General features: G+C 34.8%; 1 protein-coding gene across 3 annotated transcripts in view; it reads right to left on the bottom strand.

Annotated features, from left to right (window-relative positions):
• Window positions 1-2,474: 2,474 nt before the first annotated feature.
• The window catches only part of ATG5 (autophagy related 5), a 117,524-nt gene continuing 99,867 nt past the window's right edge, over window positions 2,475-20,131 (bottom strand). For all 3 annotated transcript variants that reach the window (XM_019665880.1, XM_019665879.1, XM_019665881.1), the window contains exons 7-8: window positions 17,523-17,640; window positions 2,475-3,249 (exon numbers count right to left, since the gene is read on the bottom strand). In XM_019665880.1, coding sequence (XP_019521425.1) covers window positions 3,113-3,249; window positions 17,523-17,640 — 255 coding nt within the window. In that variant the 3' untranslated portion in view covers window positions 2,475-3,112. The remainder of the gene's footprint in view (window positions 3,250-17,522; window positions 17,641-20,131) is intronic.

Raw genomic sequence — 20,131 nt, 5'->3', positions numbered from 1 at the left:
AAGGAAAGGTTACCTCATACAGTCTATAAAAATAAATATACTCTAGAAAAATAACCATTAAAAATTACTGTCACTCAATATCAAATCTTGTATATTGTTTTCTTATCAATTCCCACCTAGTTTCCAGTGAACAAGGGTGGGAGATAAACATAACAGGACCAGTCCTTCATGGTTCACTTCACACTGATTGGAATATGGTCTACACATCACCATGCTGTAAAGACTGGTAGGTCAATTTTATTCAATTATGATCAGGCTACTTTGGATGTCTAGACACATATGAGTAAGCTGCTTATCAATTCAATTCTATCCACGGTTACAACTAAGATCATCTGAATGAAAAATAACAATATGAAGGGCAAGCAAGCAATGATTTACTTTATTTAGGCTGAACTTATTCCTTCCTAGTTAACAATGCCAATAATTTTAAAACATTTTCATTTTCTTGGGGGTGGGGGAGTGTCACTACCAAGGATGAGTTAAATAAGCATCTAGAGATTTGTGGACTTCCCCAGTTTTCTTTCATAGGTTTTCCTTTATCCCTCATAATTTTTCTTTTTTAAGATTTTATTGGGGAATTGGGGGAGGGGAACAGACTAGTTGCTGTCCTTTTGTTCTTCAGTCTAGTTGTGGAGGACGTCACTTCACTGTCCCATGTTGGTATTGTGAACATTGCGCTCTTCCCAGGTGAGACAGTCACTCGCCGGCCACTGGACGGCCGCTCACGCCGGCTCACAGCCAGCCCCACTGCAGCCTATGCTGTCGCTGGCGACTCACGGCAGCCCAGCTCCAGGTTGAGCTGTTGTTCACCATCTTATTGTAGAGGGCACAGCACCATTGGCCCTCATGTGGGATCCGAACCGTGGCCCTGCTGCTCAGAACTGGCGTCCCAAGCCAACTCCTAACGAAGGCACCACTCGGCCGGCCCTACTTTTTATTTCTTAGAGAAACTTTTATGAGTGGTATTAGGACTAATGAAATTGTAATGACTTCCCCAATAGGTAACATGCTTTATATAAATTTCATTCTCACTTCTAGAAATAAAGACAGACACAAAATTTATTTAATTTTTTAATAAACCATAAAATTTAAATATTCAAATAAAAAGAAACAAAAATAGATATTTAAGCCAGCACTAATTTCTGTTTCCATTCTTCCTCTGGGTATCAGAGGCTTGACTTACCTGGGATTAGAGTAATACAGTTATGATGCTGGTATAATAATAAGTAAAAATGGGCAATAGCTTGATAAAATTTACTTTCAAATCTGGAGTAAAGATCATCAGTCGCTCACGTGAGCCCACTGCAGAGACCTCACAAGGGTCTTATCTGTAGAAAAGTATGGCTTACCATTCTTACCACACTTTCTTCTTCACAGCTCAGCACTCCCTGGCATTTTGATCCTTTTGCTCACTGAAGTTCACTTCAGTCTGTCAAAACATCAAGGGGGAAAATCCCCAGACTGAATAGATGAATAAACACTTTTAATGTGAACACTTTAAATGTGAACAATCATATTCAGATCAACCTCTTTTGAAAAAATACAAGTCAGTGGGTTTTTTATCCTTAAATAGCTCAAATATTATTTTTTCTGCCTGTGCTAAAATGGCACTTTCCATTTCATTGGCTGGTCCAATGACCAGTTATTTGCTATTTGCTTCTATTTTTTTCTGATCACATTGGTACCCTGCTTTTCTTTTCTGATTGAGCTTTATACTTCCCATTCGAGAATATTTGATCTTTGACTAACAATCAGTGAAAATCACAGAAGTGTGAAAAAGGAAGCAGTGAGCACTACTAGCAGGATCTCACTTCAATATTCAGAAAAGCATTCATTTTTATTATGCAATCGAAAACCATTATTGTATGCGACTGTGTCTTTTAGCATACGCAAATGGGTCGACATTCAAGATGGACAGCAAGCTAGCTTACAAGAAACAAAGTGTGATGCACAAATACTTTCAGCTGGTCGAATCCCAGCAGTGCGGTAATGAAGTGCAGCAAAAATTTCCTTATATTGAATAAGAATCCAGGAACCTCTGAATATTTTTGGTAAAGTAAGGAAAAGCTACTGCAGTCAAGAATCGGTAATGTTTAGACTTCAAAGACTGGCTGCCAGGGACCACAGTGAAATATCAGATGTGAAGCCAGTGAAAAACAGTAGTTTGGGAAGGAATGGGTTTTTCCAAAAATGCAAAATTATCCTCTACAGACGCTTAGCATACTAAGATCTGACAGGTTTACAGTGGTAAAATAGCAATGAGAATGACAACATTATTTATACCTTTAGCGTATGAAGAGCACAGATTTCAAAACTAGCAGCTAGAAATTCTGTGATAGCTCCTGAGACAAGTTATCCTATGCCCTGCGTTCATTCCATGCTGCTGATGACCAGTCTGAATGGTAACACACAGAGTAAAAACAGTGATCTACTGTATGTGAGTCAGAAAGTACTGGAAAAGTGACAAAATTGTATGTTATTAAATGACAAAACATATTCTGAAGCTTTATTTAAAAATCTCTCACTGTTCATTATCAAAGTTACAAGATTGTTTGCATACCAACAGACAGACTGTAAACAGGAAATTTTCATTAAGGAAAGATGGGTTTACTGTAATTTGATCTTTTACAAAAAATTACTGCAAGTTATTGATAACAGAATTTCTCTTTTACTTTCTTAAGTCTAATTCTCTTGAAAATTAAACCAATGTTTCCATTCCTTCAAGCTAAAGTTCAACCATGGTCACCTTAGGAAATACCCCTGTTTATTTGTTAATCAGAAATACAAACTGAGTGGCATATATTTCCATTTTCTTCTTAGGCCAAAGGTTTCGGCTTCATTATATTTTACAAGAAAACAGAAGACTTGCAGTGGTCCTGTCAAGTCTTTCATGTTGCAGATGAGGTTTAATGACGGCAGTGGAGGAAAGCAGTGGTGATGCAAAATACGACCAGCCCAAGTGCCCTTATCAGACATGGAATCTTCTTCCTGTTTGGCTCGCAGCAGTGTTTCTGGTCAGGTTGCCTCCACCAAACCTGACTGAAGCAGAAGGGTGACATGCTCTGGTAAATCCTGTTCACGGGTGATTCCATTCCAGCGAATGGTTGATCCTTCAATCTGCTGGCTGCGGGATGACACTAATGTGGAGAAAATTATCCGGGTAGCTCAGGTGCTCACTCAGCCACTGCAGAGGGGTCTCCAACATTGGCTCAATTCCATGAATCATCACTTGATTCTTTTTTTCCCCATCTATGCCAACAAAGAAATCCAGTAATAATCAATAAGACTCAAAACAGTTGAAGAAAAAATAATATCCCTAGTGAATTAAATGGATTTTATAGCTTTAACAGGTTTAACCTGGTCATGTCTGTTTCCTGAGCAGGAAATGTGGACATGGAGAAAGTTCAAATGTTGCAATATATATCACCCAAAACAGAAACCTGAGGGTTACAATGAATTCTGATAAAAATTCTGTTGCTATATGTGAAAGTATTCATTCTTTCTTAATTACTGTGCTTACCTAAGACTGACGTTAATGAAACTATAGTGGAGAAAACAGCCCATTGTACCCACTGACCAAAATTTATTTTAGTTAAACATTAAAAACTGTACTACATGGCAATTAAAAATGACATGTATGCGAAGTAGGTCAATACATATTTAAAATATATGAAATAGAAATGTGAGTAGAAATCATCAAGCGTAAGATCAGTGTTTAGGAAGATGTTTAATAAAACAGATGGGAGCTGTAGGTTAATTTTCAGTAAAGCTGTTCAAATATATATCAAAAAGTTTTAGAGACACTATTAGAACAAGAGTTAAAGTTTTAATAGAAGGAACTAAGAGTCTGAGTCAGGGATTTCTGCTTTAGAGTCATGAAACCGGATAGATTTTTGTTAACACCAACTCCCCAATTAAAAGGGTGCTATCATTCACACTTTTGTTTTAAATTCAAAATTGTATCACAAATTAAATTTCAGGTTAGTTTTGTGACTTTTAAGATTCTGGTATGATGTACTGACAATCTTTGAAGTAAACAGAAGCACCCGTGATTGTTATAGGAAAACAAAGAAAGCAAAACCAAACTCCTCTTTTGGAAAGGACCAAAAAAAAAAAAAAAAAGAACCTTCAAGAAACTTTGTGTCACTCCTTTAGCACAATTCTTGGTCTGTCTCTTTAAGTCTCTTCAAAATACAATGTCTAAACCTCTCAGCTTCCTGGAGACGAAGAGAACGCAACAAGGAAACAGGGAATTCAATTCATGGAACTATACTTGCATGACAGGGGAATACCCTACTTTCCCCCCTTTTTGCTCTGTTCGAAATGACTTTTGCATCTCTACTGCTCTAATGTCTAGGCAAAATGGGCTGATGATGTATGGTGATAATGGCTTGGCTGGAACCTGAAACAAGAGACCCCTTTAAAGAAATATTTAAACTTCCTGTTAGAGGCAGCACAGTCCTGGAAGGCGACAGTCAACAGACAGACAACGAGAGGACACAAAAACACTACAGAGAATTGCTAAAAAGAATGCCAAAAATAAAAACCCAACAAATAAAGTATCAATCTCAAAGACAGCCAAATAAAAGTCCCAAACAAACTCCTGAATCACTGTGTCATGGTTTAAAACAATTTTAGAAAAAGATATCACCTCATAATAATACTTCTAACCTAAAAAATGCTTTCATGTTTTGTCTGCCAACCTTGCATCTATATATGCTTTTTACAGCTATGATCAGTGTTAATACAATGAGGGGTTTTCCTAATGAGTATCATCTAGAAATAAAAATTAAGCTATATACAGAATACTACAGAAAAAGGAGTATTAGTACTTTGAGACGATTTTGAAATGCTGGCATTCAAATGGATAAACCTTCCACAATCTGGCATGATTCATTCTTCGTAAGTTCTACAGTGCTGAATTTTACTGTATTAAATCTTTCTTAGAACATATGAAAACATTTCCGGCGTAGTTCTCTTTATATTCTTATTATATATTTCTTTGAAACACTTTAATATTCTCAGAATCTTCCTCCTACTTAGCACTGAGTCAAAAAATGAAAGAGCAGTGGTGTAAGAGTAAAAGTTCCTTATCTGTAAAGTTTTTCCCTAAGTCAGAGTCACTTTTGGATATTCTGAAACTGGGTTAAAAGAAACAAGTCACAACTCAGAATCCAAAATATCTGCGCCTAAAGCAGTATTTAAATGTGGGAGCAAATACACTATGGAAAACTCATGCACAGTGTGTTTGAAAGGCAAAAGACCCACCGTGCTACACGAAGGGATAGAAGGAGTTTGAATTGCACAACAGAAGTTGAAGAATATAAGCACAATTCGAACACTGTATAACAAACCCAATAAATCACATTATCAGAAACCTGAATAGGCAGCACTGATTCTGTGCTTTAAATTGGGGCCACTTTGAACCTGCGACATGAAAGTGTCGCTAACTAAACTTAAGACAATGAAGGAAGTGGATCGAGGACTGTCATATTCTTCAATATGACAGTTTAAGATTTTGATTATTTTGTCACTGCCTACATTTGTCCAAATATTTCACTTGTGTATAGTTATCTTTTTTATATCCTGGCTTCCTCCAATAACACACTGTCACCAGAGGGATTCTTAGAGTGGGGCAGCAGTTTTCTTGGAACTATTAACCTTAGTTTCTCTTCTTCATCTCTGTACCCCCAGTTCCTAGCACAGTGCCAGACACTCAGTAATTAGTCAATAAATGTTTTCAGAGCTTGGATAATTCTGCTGCCAGTAGAAGTCACTGCCAAAATAAATGTTTTGAGAATAGCTTTTGATGGCTAGTACTACTAAGCAGAAGAGCCCTACCTATAAAGACTGTCTTGGTTATTAAAACAACAAAAAAAAATCAAAATGTTTCCAGATAAAACATTTTATATGCTATCACCTAAATTCATAATATTGTGGGGGCTAAAAGGAAAAAAATTAATACTTTTCCTCCTATCTGCTAAATTTTAATACATAATTTTAATATAAGCGCATGGGGAATTCTGATAAGCATGAAATTCCAAAGACAGTGTAGAAACACTGGGTATATATGTTACTTTGGACAAAGGAGAAAGGGGCGGCAGGCATTAGATTTCAGAAGTGAGAACGGGCGATGTACAGATACCCGAGGAAGAACTGAACATGCATGGCAGGGAAATTCTCGCTGGGCAACTCAGAAACTGGGACACAGGGTATCTAGCTAACAGGCTTGGAGTCTTTCTTAAGGCTGATTAAGCCCCAGCTCCCTTCCTAAGGCAGGTTTTTCTGTCTGACTCTCTTAAGCAGGAAAGCGGGGAGGGCCAAAGGTTCCTTCTGAGTCCTACTTCTTAACACAGCTTAAAATCAATATCCCAAAGGCAGCCTCAGGAGGGCAAAATTTTGGTTCCCTTCACTATTATAAATAACAACAAAGCAAGACTGTACATTCTGGCAATATCAGAACAAAATGGAGCAGTGAAAACTTAGCAGGTTTCTTTTTTTCTTAACAGTAGAAAGGAAACACTTGATGATATTGCTAAAGTAAATCATGTTTTTGGTAAATATGTCTTTGTGTTTCAAAATGGGAATCTAGAATTTAATAATTGGGAATAAGAAATATGTCACTACAAAGCAAATGACTCAAGAGAAAAATTTTACTCCACACTTCACCCACTCAGATTTTTTAGAAGTTAGTTTGATGCTTTAGAGTAGGCATACATTTGAGATAGTAATCAAGTGAACTAGTTCTATATGAAATTCTCTCAAACAGGGCAGTTTTGGGGGTTAATTGATTTTGATATAATTTCAAACTTATAGAAAAGTTGCAAGAATAGTATAAGAAATTCCCCTTCACCCAGATTCACCAGTTGTTTACATTTTGCCCCATTTTATCATTCTGTTTACATATAATTTTCTAAATCATTTGAGAGTAAATTAGAAACATTGAACCCTTTACCCTTAAATATTTTAGTGCATACTATATTGTTTTATGTAACCACAGAACAGTTATCAAAATAAAAAAAAATGAACACTGATATTGAAGGGGACCAAAGTTTTGCCATCCTAAAACTGCCTTTTGGAATATTGATTTTAAGCTGGTTATTAAGAAACAAAAGAGATTCAGATGGAAAGACCTGTCACAGGAAGGAAATCTTAGCATATTTACCTTAGCCTAATTTGAATTAAATATGATAGATCTGAAGACCCCAATCAGGAACACCCTCCCCACACACCCTGTGGTCCCACTGTTTTTCTGGATTGCCTAGCAGGAATGTGTTTGGCGTCTCTTGCTTCCTGTTAATCGCTCACTTTCACTTTTAAAATCTAAGACTCCTGTTCTCCACTTTTCTCTTTTGTCCAAAATGACATATGTACCCAAATCTGCCTCATTGTCTTGAAATTTTCATGCTTATGTGAATTCCCCATACACATGTATTAAATTTTGATTTTTCTCTTGAATCTGCTGTATGTCATTTGAATTCTTAGCCCAGCTAGAAGGACTTAGAAGGTGGAAGGAAAGTATTTTTTAGGTCCTACAACATAATACTATTATGGAATCATTTCAAATTTTATCAGCTATCCCAATTATTTTACTCCAGTGTAGGATGTAGTCCAGGCATCATACATTGCACTTCCTTTTCATTTCTTTATACTCTGGACAGTTTGAAGCCTTTGACAATTACCTTGACAATTTTGAAGAGTACATGTCAGTATTTTGTAGAATGTCCACATAGCAAATTTTAACTCATTATTTTAATCCATCTTGTAAATAGAAAAATAGTAATTCATAAATGCTTTGGGTTTGTGATTTAAGGAAAAGGATAGAAACATATGCCAAAGACAGGTACTTTCTTTAGGTAGAAATGGAATTCACTTAAAGAGATCACATGTCAATACAGAGACTATCACAACAAAATTTCATTTCTTATATTTATCTTTCTTGTAAGTCCAATTATTGTGAAATAAAATATAAATGTATCGTGTAATTTTGTATTTTCACCAATAGCCTAATAAAAACAAATTCGATTCTGAACTAGCAACTACTTTAAAGCGAGTATTTTTAGAGTGTGGGACATTTTAAGAAAAACATATTCAGAAAAATTTTGGTTGTGTGACTACAATGGTTAAGAATTACATATAAAAGCAAAATAGGATAGAAAAATCATTAGTCATTAATGAAAATTACGAACTTAAAACAATGGTAACTTATGTACATATACAAAATGATGCATATACATATATACACACATACATATATACACACGTTATATATGCACACACACACTGACTACGATATACAATAATAGAAATGAGATGTAAAGGAGCAAGGACCAGCTATGCACTGATAGTTGACAAGGTGCTACTGAAAGACAGACGTTTGAACTGGGAGGTAGGAAACTTGAATTCCAATTCTGGTAATGAAGGGCTTTGGGCAAACCTCATATCTCTTTTAGAGTGTTTCTTTATATGTAAAATGAAGGTGTCTGTCTAGATCCATGGCTTGCAAATCTGGTTTATGATGAGAATAATTTGGAAGATTTTTAAAAATACATAAACTGGGTCCCCTCCATACTTTCTGAATCAATCCCTGGGGTAAAGTCTGTTTTAAAATGTTCCCTTGACTAAATCTTATGATGTGTGTAGAACTTTTCTTTAAACAAAACCTTATGCAGAGATCCAATATGTAACACAGGTGATGGTGGGGTAACTTTGGTTGCTGTGGGATCGACCCTGCTGCTTACTATGACCCATGGTAGTTCCTGATGTAACTGCGTGTGTCAGTGTACAAGCTGCTGGTCTAGAATGAGGATCACTAACATGTCTTCCAGTTCTAGTAGATGAGTCTTTTATGCCTAAATAGCAACATATTTTAGAGTTAAAATCAGCACATTCACTGTTTTGAATTAACAGGCAAATCACTCAACCTTCTGAGTCTGTTTCTACCTTTTATAGTGTGGATAAACAATTCTAATTTTCAGGGTTGCATGGAGGATTAAATGGGATATCTGAGGTTTTGGACATAGCAGGCACTCAAAAAGTGAGGGACTCTCTTTCCTCCATTCCTCCACTCTCTCCATTCCTCCATCCTGTTCACTCCCTAAAAAATATATTCCTTATAGAGTGAGGACAGATCAGTTTTGAAAAGATCATAGTTTAGTAACAAAAAGTGAACACTCACTGTCATTCTCTTCCTGCACACAAAGTTATGGGAATAAATTAATTGTCTTAGTACTAGCTATATCAAGATACATAAAAACCATGGATTCACTTATGTGAATGGCATGCAAAGGGCTGTGAGAATTTGGCCTCATGTTAATATATACTCTGCATTACTCAGCCCATTATTATGCAGTGTGGCACATGAATTTTATGAATGTGTTAAGGGAAAAAAAAACATGAAAACAAAAATCCAAAGACTCAATCACTATGCAAAAAACAAAATGAATGACATTTTCAAATATTCCTTAAGCACTGTAAACCCTCTGGATTAAGCCAGCAGCTCAACATGTATATTCAGTAGAGCACATCATGCCAAGTCAATGAGCTCTATTGTACTATGATTATGTTGCTTAATAGTCCTTAGGTAAGGTTCTTATTTTTTAAAACAGATGAAAACATTCAGGTGTGTATGTGAAGGGGGATTTCTAAAATTGCTGTCATACAATTTAAAAATATCACTGAGGACTCATAGTATGTGATGAAGCCATCTTTTAGAGCTATCTATTAGCAATGGCTCACAGCCTTCCCCATCCCAATCTGCATTTTAGTCCTTAGTTTTTTAGCCAATTTTCAACATGGAATATGACCTAAATGTCTTTAAAAACAGGTCAATTGAGATTGTAGAGATGCATGAGTTTCATTTTTACTATTAATAAGTATACTAAATATGTGAACTCTAAATTTAAAGGAAGCTAAAGAAATGGCTGGTATATCTTCATGGGAAAATGATTTTAATAAAAAAATTTCAGTTTAAGTAAGTAATTTTTTTAGTTCATCATTGTGAATAGAAATTTAAGGTCAAATGTTGTCACCATTGTGTTTAGCCATGTGGCTTCACATTTACATTTTATAATTCAGCAGAAAATTATGTGACTTATTATTTTGGAATGTGTGATGCTGAAGGTAAAACTTCTAAAAATATACTTGATACTTCTGAAAACGTTTTAAACAAGTAAAGAGGTGAGCTTTTTGATTACCACTAGTTTGAACAATTTTGTTCTGACAAATTCTTTAACCTCTGATATGTTCATTAGTAAAATGCCAACTAATTGAATCCATCGACATGAAAAACCACAGGCTGAAATCTGAAGTGCATACATCATGTTGAAGGACTCTGACTCAGCCTCAGCGGTAATAGTCAGTGAGGTCAGGTCAAAGAGGGTTAAACCAAGCCAGGATATAGCCAAAGGAATACATCAAACGCTGATTTTAAAAGGGCAATTAATCTTAGACAGAAATGCTTCCTGGGGAATGAGATCTCAATCTTAAGAGCACACTACATGATGTAGCAGTAAAAATGAACATATACAAGCTTACAGAGCTTTTATCCTGTGATCACAAACAGAAGGAGAGTGCTGTTTATCAGAGAAATACAAACCCATTTAAAAATACTTACATTAACTTCTTCCGGTTCTATACTAACTTAGCAGTATAGGTCTTAATGAACATACAATATCACGGTTAATATATACCACATATTCTTTTGATGCATACATTTTGTAGTTTATATTTTTTATTATTTCTGCCCACAATAGTCCCAGAGCCTTGACTCTTAACATTTTATACAAGATTTTCAAAACATGTCCATGTTAATTCTTTCATTGACTTTTGTTTATAATCTTTCTATTTCTTAATAAGGAGGACATAAACCAAATTTAAACTAAAAAAGAAAATTACACATAATTAGTTATAAATAGAATACTGTATTAAATTAAGTGATTGTAAGACTGTCTTAATAAACTAAAAAGCCTCCTGATAAGATAAAAATGTGGTAAAAGTTAGAAATTAAAACTTGCTCACTTATACCCCCAAAAAATAAAACTTCAAAAATATAGGTTCAAAAGTTTTGATCTGCTTCCATAAAATGACCCAGTAATTGTAGTAGGGCATAATAGAGCCCATTAATATTTGTCAAGTATGAATTACAGAATAGTTTAGAATTGTCTTTTCAAATATAGGTGATAATTGCACTGTTTATATATGGCCAGACTGAGGTTGCACAGGACTTGTTTTAATGAAGAAATGACTAGCTTTTAATCGCCTGCATGTGTTATTATTTTGTTAAAAGGAATTTTGTTTTCAAGTGCTAAAGATGAAATCTTAATTGTTCCCACTTTTGAAAAAGTCATGTTAATTCACTTTACTTCTTGAGATTTAGATAAGGGACAATAATTGAGGGAAATCAGATGCATTATCTGACAGGTCCAGTAATCTCATCTTCATTAAGGGAAAATAATGAAAATAATCAGTTTATTATTTCTTTGCTTTTAGAAAAGATAAACGTCAATGGGTTAACTCATTAACAGATTTTGCATCACCAAGATTAGTCCACGGCTACCCATGTGTTGGAACAAAGCACAGAGATGGAGGAATAGCTAAACAATCAAGGCAAAGAATTTGACTCAGTTGAGAATTTGGTGGCATAATAATAAATTTAAGAAAATATAATTACCAAGTGAAAACTGAGCCTAACAAGCAGCTTCTGTCCAAAGTTGAGTATAGAAGATCTTTGCTTATGAGGGCTACAATTGAAGAACTCTTTGCATTCTTACTGTGAATGACACTGTATCACTTTTTTTTTTTTAACATAAAATGTTCATCCAACAAGGAAGAAAAAACAATGAAGAGCAGAGAAAGTTAGAATGAGACTGAAAAGGTGGGGCTTCTATGAGAGTCCAGTGACCAGTCCCACATGTCTGGCTCACAGTGAATAACTCAATAGCTAGAAAGTTTAAATAAATGTGCGTTCTGTTGCTTAGTCTTCAATGAAAAACTTCACTAGCAGCAACATTTTCAGACCTCTAGCCTTTAACAAGTATATGATAGTCAGGCTGGCCACAGTAACTACAGAGATGCCTTAGCAAAATAACCTTATTTCTTCCTTAAAAGAGCCACGCTTCTGGCATTTCGAATCACATCCAGAAGTTAATTTCTAAAACAAAGTAAAAATCACTGGCATGGAGCTCTTGCCATAGTCTAAGGTATAAGCAGTGACAGTATCAGTTTACATCTAGAATTCACCATAATTTATATCTGTTGTGCATAGGCTGAACATCAACAAGTACTTGTCTCTGCAGAGTGGGTTTATCAACAAGCCACAACAACAACAAAAAAACCAGAACTCCTTACTAACTATAGATTCCCTATGAGTACATTTATTTGTGAAAAATACTAACAAAACCAAAAGAAAACAAAAAAGAAATTTTAATTGTAAAACCTTGGAGTAATATGTGATTATGAAATCTCATTTCAACAAACTTTTTGTTCATTTAAATCCTATTACCATCCCATCCTTTAATGCCAGTAGTAGGAAACACCCTTATTTTATGGAATAAGAAACCCTGATCCATCAAAGAAAAACAAAACCTACTAAATAATATTGCAACTCAAAGTGTGAAGGTACAAAGTGATACTGGAATGAAAACAAATTCTAAATGAGTGAAAAAAGAATTACTGAAATTGCAAAACCATTATTGTTCTTACTCCTAAACTCTAATTCTGATCAAGTTTGGGCGGGGGGAGGGTTGTAGGTTTTATGTTTCTGTGGTATGAGTCTGCAAATTGCAATGTCACCTCTTTGGGGTGCAGTGCCATCATGCTGACAAAAATGACTACTGCTGGTTCAAACTTCAAGTCAAAAGATCTACCTTGGGTGAATAACATGAGATTTAGATATTTCTTTTCTCTAACTGCTTTATGTCTGAAAAAAGTTATTATAACACCAAACAGCTAATTCACTTTATAAATATGATCTACTCATGCTATAGAGCAAAGGAGAAAAACATGTGAATACACCATTTTTCCTTACCTTTTGTGAAACTATTCTGTGGTTTCTTAATAAAGCATATAAAAAATAAAGCAATATAAATTTCAAGTTAGGCTACCTAAATGGGATATTATGGCTCCCCTAGCCTCAAGTTGTTAAAATAATCTTCCAATGTACTAACTAAAATTATTAAGCAAAAAATAGATCAATCTTAAGTCACTTGGTTCCTCAGTGCTTTTCCCACATTACTGACCTCACTGAAAATTTTCTGCACATTTATAGGAGAGAAGTAGAAAAATATGGCTAGTCCCTCAGCAAACAGAGTAGGGACATTTTAGACCAGATGTTACCCCTTGGCAACCAGCCCCAGTTCCTGGGTAGCTGGTAAAGGATTCTACTTCTATAGTGGTCATGTGGTATGTGACCTGGTCCCTCCCTTTCATTTGGTCTAATTTCTGCTCATCTTCTCAGACTTAGCTCAGTCTTCCTACCTACTTCAGAATGGATAAGACAGCCATTCTAGGAGCTTCCTGATACTCTATGCATATCTTCATTCCTGTGCACATCACATCTGTACATGTGTCTGTTCACTCCAACTGGACCAAAGTTACTTAAAATCAGCGACTATGTCTTACACATCTTAATATCCCCAGTGCCAGAAGACAGTATGATGCAAAGAAACGAAATGAGGAATAATGAAACCTACAATATCCAATGGAAACTGAAAGTTCAAATGGTAGTTAGTTGGAAAGGGTCTCAAGGTAAATACATCTCCAGGAAGCAGGGTAGGAATGGAGAGGGAAATGGGACTATAGGATTGTACTTGTTGGTGAGAAAGATGCAAGGATCTCTAATTTGGCGTGGAATGTAAACCTTTCCTTACACATCCACTCTATTTGTACAATATCGATATGAGTTCAGGATTAAAACAGCCCAAATGTGACAAGGGACTGATCAACTAGAACTCTGAAATAAATTTATAAAAGAAGAATAGACACTTTTATTCTCATATGCCTAACCTACTAGGTTTTCATACATTACATTGGAAAACTGGGAAATGAAATATGATTGGGTAAAGCTTAAAGGTGTTTTGTATCCAACCAAGTAAAAGAATAAAAGCTATGGTTTTAAACTATTATTTTATTTTTTTTTAGTATGTTGTTTTTAATGAACAAAGAAAAAAACACTTCAGGCCTGGTTATAGAAGCTTAGCTCAGAGTCATTTTAACTAAAGCTGACACCACAGAAAAAATTTACCTGAGCTCACCTTTGGTTACTTCCTGTTACCTCTAACTTGGCTAACTCCTCTTGCCACTTATAAAACAACAACAGAAAAAGAAACACACAAAGCATCATTAGTTACTCCACAAGAACAGTGATCTAAAGCACGTCTTCATAATTATTAGGACATTCTACCGTCATGTGATGAAATAAGGCAAAATTCCTTCATGTATGAATCACTTGTGGTAAGGAGTAGCAGACAATGGTGCCACATAACTTTTATGAAGTACTTTCTCTCTTTATCGTGTGATGACAGCCAGTTGTTATCCATACACACCCAATCTTAAAGTCTTTCGCTTTCAACCTAAGTTGGGTGCAGGTGTTTCATAATGCTTCATGTTTGACAATGCCACAGGTGTACTGAACCAGACAGTAAACAGTTCTTTACTGAAACAGTGACTTGTTTTGGATATTCTCCACAGATCCTGAAATGACAGTTATTTTCAATATGAGGTGACAAAAGGAAGAGATAAATAAAAGTTTTTATTTAAGATATAGGTGTTAGAAATGTGGCTTCCTCCTGGTACGAAAGGTACAATCAAAAGTTCAGGTGCTATTTATATCATTTCAATGATCGTGTGTATGGGTATGGGTGTGTGTGTGTGTGTGTAGCACAGAATCTTTAAAAGAATAAAAAGCCTCACGATCTTGCATGTATTGTTGTGGTCTGGGTGTAGGAATGGCAAAAGCACGAAGGTGTGTTCTGACAGAGCATGTCAGCTCCAGGCACATGACTGCTTTTCATTTACATGCCTGAATGTCACAGCCACCATTAAAAAAAAAAATTCATCAAGAAGAGTGGTCAGAATTATATACAGGAACTCTAAAATAACAAAATAAAAATAGCAGAAGTTTAGGTTCCTAAGACCATACCAGCAAATACGGTAAGACACAATAGCTCATATGCGAGATTAGGTACTAAACACAAATCACAGAATAAAAAGTTAGGGAAAAGCAAACATTTCAGAATGTTATTTCACACTAAACAAAAAAGCTGAACGGTTGAAAAAGTGAAGGCAAAAATAAATAGTAGCATAGTAACTGGAAAAACCAATGGCCCAGGGGATGAAGACTTGAGTTCTAAACCTAGTTCTGCATTGAGTAGCTAAAAAGTCTCTAGCAAATCATCTAAAAAAATTAAGAAAACGAACTAATAATTAAGGTTTTACAGTTATATTATTCTTTAAAGATGTCAAATACAAAATTTCCACCCAATCAGCTTCTTCCTGCTCTTCTCTAGTAAGTTTTCTCTCATCTGTGTATTTGTTGACAAGTGCGCTGCAGGTTGGGGAGGTAGATCATTACAGTAGAACAGTTTGCTTCAGTTTTGAGTTTCATTGTGATATTCTCACTCAACAGTCAAGGATCCTATAATGTATATTAAATGACATAATGTTTTTGAAAGATTGTCAAAAAACATCTAAGAAAAATAAGGTAGCCATTTGAAAATTAAGCTTTAGCTTAAATTTCAATTAACTCTTAATTGATAAAGGCATTATTTCAATGTTTTTTAAAATACTACCAAGTATTCAAAAACAGAGAAAAATACAGTGCAGAGAAATGAATAATGGAAAGCCAATGCTTGCAGTGGGGTAAGTTATGAGCCTTATGGGTCCCATTTTGGTTAGTAATAAAAACAATTTCTTAATTATATTTCAAATGAAAAACTAGTCTATATTCCAAAATCTTCAAGAATGTAGCAAAACATATTAAATTAAAAAAAAAAAACCCTTACAGAATGGAGAAAATAAACTGGAACAGTAAGTATTCCTGATCAATAAAAATTTTGGAGAGTATCCCAGGCAAAATTTCTATGACTTAACTTCAAAACTAAAGTCTCCTCAACTATCTCTGTAAGGATATACAGGAAAATGGCAACATTGGTTGTCTCTGGAGAGAGGAACTGGGTTAGGGTTTGGTGGCTAGAAGCTGGAAAAGAAACTTTTCTCTATATTCCTTGATATACTTTTTGATTTAGAAACTATGTAAATGTGTTATCTATTAGAAAACATTTTTTAATTATTTAACTGAATACAATATATAAAAAACCTTGATAAATGGACTTCATCAAAATTAAACACTTTTACTCTTCAAAAGAAAACGAAGACAATTTCCAGATTAGGAGAAAATAAATTTTATCTGATAAAGGACTTATTGTACATAACTCTCAAAATGCAGTAATATAATAAGAAGACAAGACAAAACAACTCTATGAAAAAAGGAGAGAAGGGTTTGAATAGACATTTCATCAAATATATCCATGAATAATAAGTAGCACAAGAAAATACACTCAATATCATTAGTCATTAGGGAAATATAAATTAAAACCACCATATGATACTACTTTACAACCACTAAGATGGCTATAAGACAAAAAGCATGCCTTGGAAATGATGTGAAGAAACTAGAACCCCATACACTGCTGGTAGGACTGTAAAATGATGCAGCCACTTTGGAAAAGTTTAGCAGTTTCTTAAGAAATTAAAAGAAAACTTACCATACTACCCAGCCAGCCATTCCACTCCTAGGACTACACCCAAGAAAAATGAAAAGATATGTCCATACAATGATCTGTATCAATGTTTACAACAGCATTATTCATAAAAATAAAAAGGTGAAAACAATCCAAATGCTCATCAACTGGTGAATAAACAAACAAAATATGGCATATATACCCAATGGAATACTATTCAGCAATAAAAAGGAACAAACTACTGAATCGATCATGCTACAAACTGGATGAAGCCAAAAACATGATGCTAAGTGGAAAAAAAAAATAGTTGCAATTTTGTATGATTCCATTTATGTGAACTATCCCAAAGAGGAAAATTATAGAGACAAACAAAAACTCATAGACACAGACAACAGTACAGTGGGACCGGAGGGAAAGGGAAGTGGGACAGAGGTAGAAAAGGGCGAAAGGGGGCAAATATATGGTGACGAAAAGAGAACTGTCTTTGGGAGGTGAACAAACTATGTAACATATAGATGATGCATCATATTATAGAAATGTACACTTGAAACCTATAGAATTTTATTAACCAATGTTACCACTAATAAAAAAATACTGAAATGCTCCCCCCAAAACAAACATTAAATATTAAGTGATTCTATTTCAAAAGATTTTTTCCTACAAGATAATGAAAATATCTTCCTGAAGTAACTAGCAAATGCTATTTATAAATGCAGAATGTTTATGTTACCTCAGTAATAAAGAGAAATGAAAGAAATATTTTACTGTTGCTGATTATATTACCTTCAGGAGCAACTGCAGAAGGACAAACTTCTTTGAGGAGATCTCCTAGTGTATGTAATTGTCCATCTGTAGACACAGGACGAAAAAGCTTCTGAATGAAAGGTCGCTCAGTCGTTGTCTAATAGAAAAATGAAAAAAGAATTCAAACAATTAAGTCTTTGTTGCTATGAATCACAAATTAACAGATCAGAAATTTAAAGTTGGCATTAGATGCCTTCTGATATAGCGTAGTATGAAGCATATTATCACAAACGTGTATTATTGCGAAAAACGCTTAACATAAAGTCAAGTAAATCTAATAATGAGGAAACAATTAGACAAATCCAAGATGGGTGACATACTAAAGACAACTGGCCTGGACTTTTCAAAAACAATTTTCAAAGGCATTAAAAAAATAAAACAATACAAAAAGACTACAAGAGATTGACAAGGTATAACAACTAAATATGAAAAAAAAAACCCCCACAAAAACCAAAAACCCTGACTGAATACTGTATTGGAGAAGGAAATTTTTAAAATCAGCTATAAAAGACATTTTTGGAATAACTTGGGAAATGAGTAATGAACATTAGATAACATTATTGAATTAATGTCAAATTTCTTAGGTATGATAATGGTTATAGAGACAATAGTCTTATTGTTAAGAAATTCACACTCAAGTATTTTGAGATGAGGGGCCAAGATGTCTGCAACTTACCTTCAAATGATGAGGGAGAGGGGGAGGGGAGAGTTGAGAAGGAAGTGGGGAGAGGGGAGAAGAGGGAGGGGACAAATGTGGAAAAACGTTAACTATTGTGAATCTAGGTGAAGCATGTATGGTCTTAGTTGTTTTATTTTTTTAACTTTTCTGTATGTTTAAAAATTTTCAAAATTGTATATGCAGCATTTCTTCTGACAATTATGTTAATTACTAGCAACTTATTGCTAATAATTTCACCATTTTACCCACTTAAAACGTTAAGTTTCATTTTCCTAAACTACCTCTACAGAAGGAGCATGTGAACAATGATGGAAGCCTCGTCCTGACAGCGTGCAGAGGCTCTGGGATCAGCCAGTCTATGAACAGCAGTGTTGTTTATGACCCCTATGATCTTGCACTCAGTTTCTTTGGAAATTTGGGACAATCCACATCTCTTAAGTTTGTTGTGGGAATAACTGAAGAACTGTTCCAAGCACAGAGTAAGTAAGTAAATGGTAAAGAGAATAAAGACACCTCCTCAATTCTTTAACTGTTATTTTAAGATGGTAAGATTTTATTTTAAGCTTCCTGCAGTGAAAAGTCATAAAAACCTACAAGTACTGAGTAATACCTTATATTTTATAAGAAAATGATCTCAACTATCTAGCTATTAAAGGCAATGGTTTTTTGTTTTGTTTTCTCTTATCACAGAGGTATACCTCAACTTCTTCGATGGAACTGTTACAGATTTGGTAAAAAACAATATGGTTTTAAGTGGGGACATAAAGTAGAATGGAAGAAAAAAAATAGACATGGTGAAAGTATGTGAGAGCTACCTGTCCTAGCTTTACACTGTGTCTTCAGTGGACACATAATAAATGTTAAAAATGGTATTCCAATAATACAGTTGAATGTCTGTGGCAAGTATGAAAAAAACTATAGAAAACTAAAACCTTGATAATTAGTATGCATCGAATACAATGCAAATCACTTCAAAAATTGAACTCGTTATTTTTTTAAAGTCTGAATAATATCCTTCAATTTAGGAAGTTCATACTTTTCACACAAAATGAAACTGAGAAAGATATCATGCACAATCAAGGATTAACTATATGAAGATAATAAAGGTTAGGGGACTTCAGAGAAGAAAGAAATGAATAGGGGAATGAAGTAATAATTTAAATAGCCCTCACCCACTAAGGGCTTTCTATCTTCCAAGTAATGAAGAGGCTTTTAAGACTTTTTAGCAAAGGAAGTGACGCGATGAAAGAGGCTTTTTCTGAAGGCTAATGGAAAGCAGCACTGTGTACAATGACTTGGTTAAGAGGTAGTATCGGGGTGACTGCTGAGAGGCTGTCTGAATAATGCAAGCCTATGTGATGACAACTGGGACCCGGTCAGTGGGGAAGGAGGGGCTGGCTGTACCCTCAGCTAAAAAAAAAAAGTTAAAAAGTATCATCCATAGTCCCATCTGAAAATACTAAAGTTTTCAGCAAAGTCAAAGAAATCTTTTCAAGGTTCAATTGCTCCCTACTTAAAGACAGAATTGTGAGATGACTTAGTTATAATAACATAACATATAATATATAATAATAAAACAATATGCTAAACAGGAAAGGCTAACCAGTCTTAGCTGTATTATTGAAATCCAGAAATTCTCCTCTACCCCCGTTCCTATAAAAACAGCCTATAATTCTCTGTACTTTTTTCTATTTTCTTCCAAACCTGAGCAGTTATAATAAAGGTATAACAACCTTTATAATGATGCTATTTGCTTGTAGGGAGCAGGGAAGCCCCAGTGCTATTAACCTATTCTAAGTAAATTCTGTAGAATGGTAACCAAGAAAACTCACATCAAAGTAGAGTGCTGTTTCTCATATAACAAAAACCTTATTTGAAAAGATGAAGACCCAAATACCCAATCAAAAAT

This window comes from Hipposideros armiger, unplaced genomic scaffold, assembly GCF_001890085.2.
Source record: "Hipposideros armiger isolate ML-2016 unplaced genomic scaffold, ASM189008v1 scaffold_456, whole genome shotgun sequence".
In the NCBI taxonomy this organism is placed as follows: domain Eukaryota; kingdom Metazoa; phylum Chordata; class Mammalia; order Chiroptera; family Hipposideridae; genus Hipposideros; species Hipposideros armiger.
Note: the sequence above shows the minus strand (reverse complement) of the source record. Positions and strands in the feature narration are given on the sequence as shown.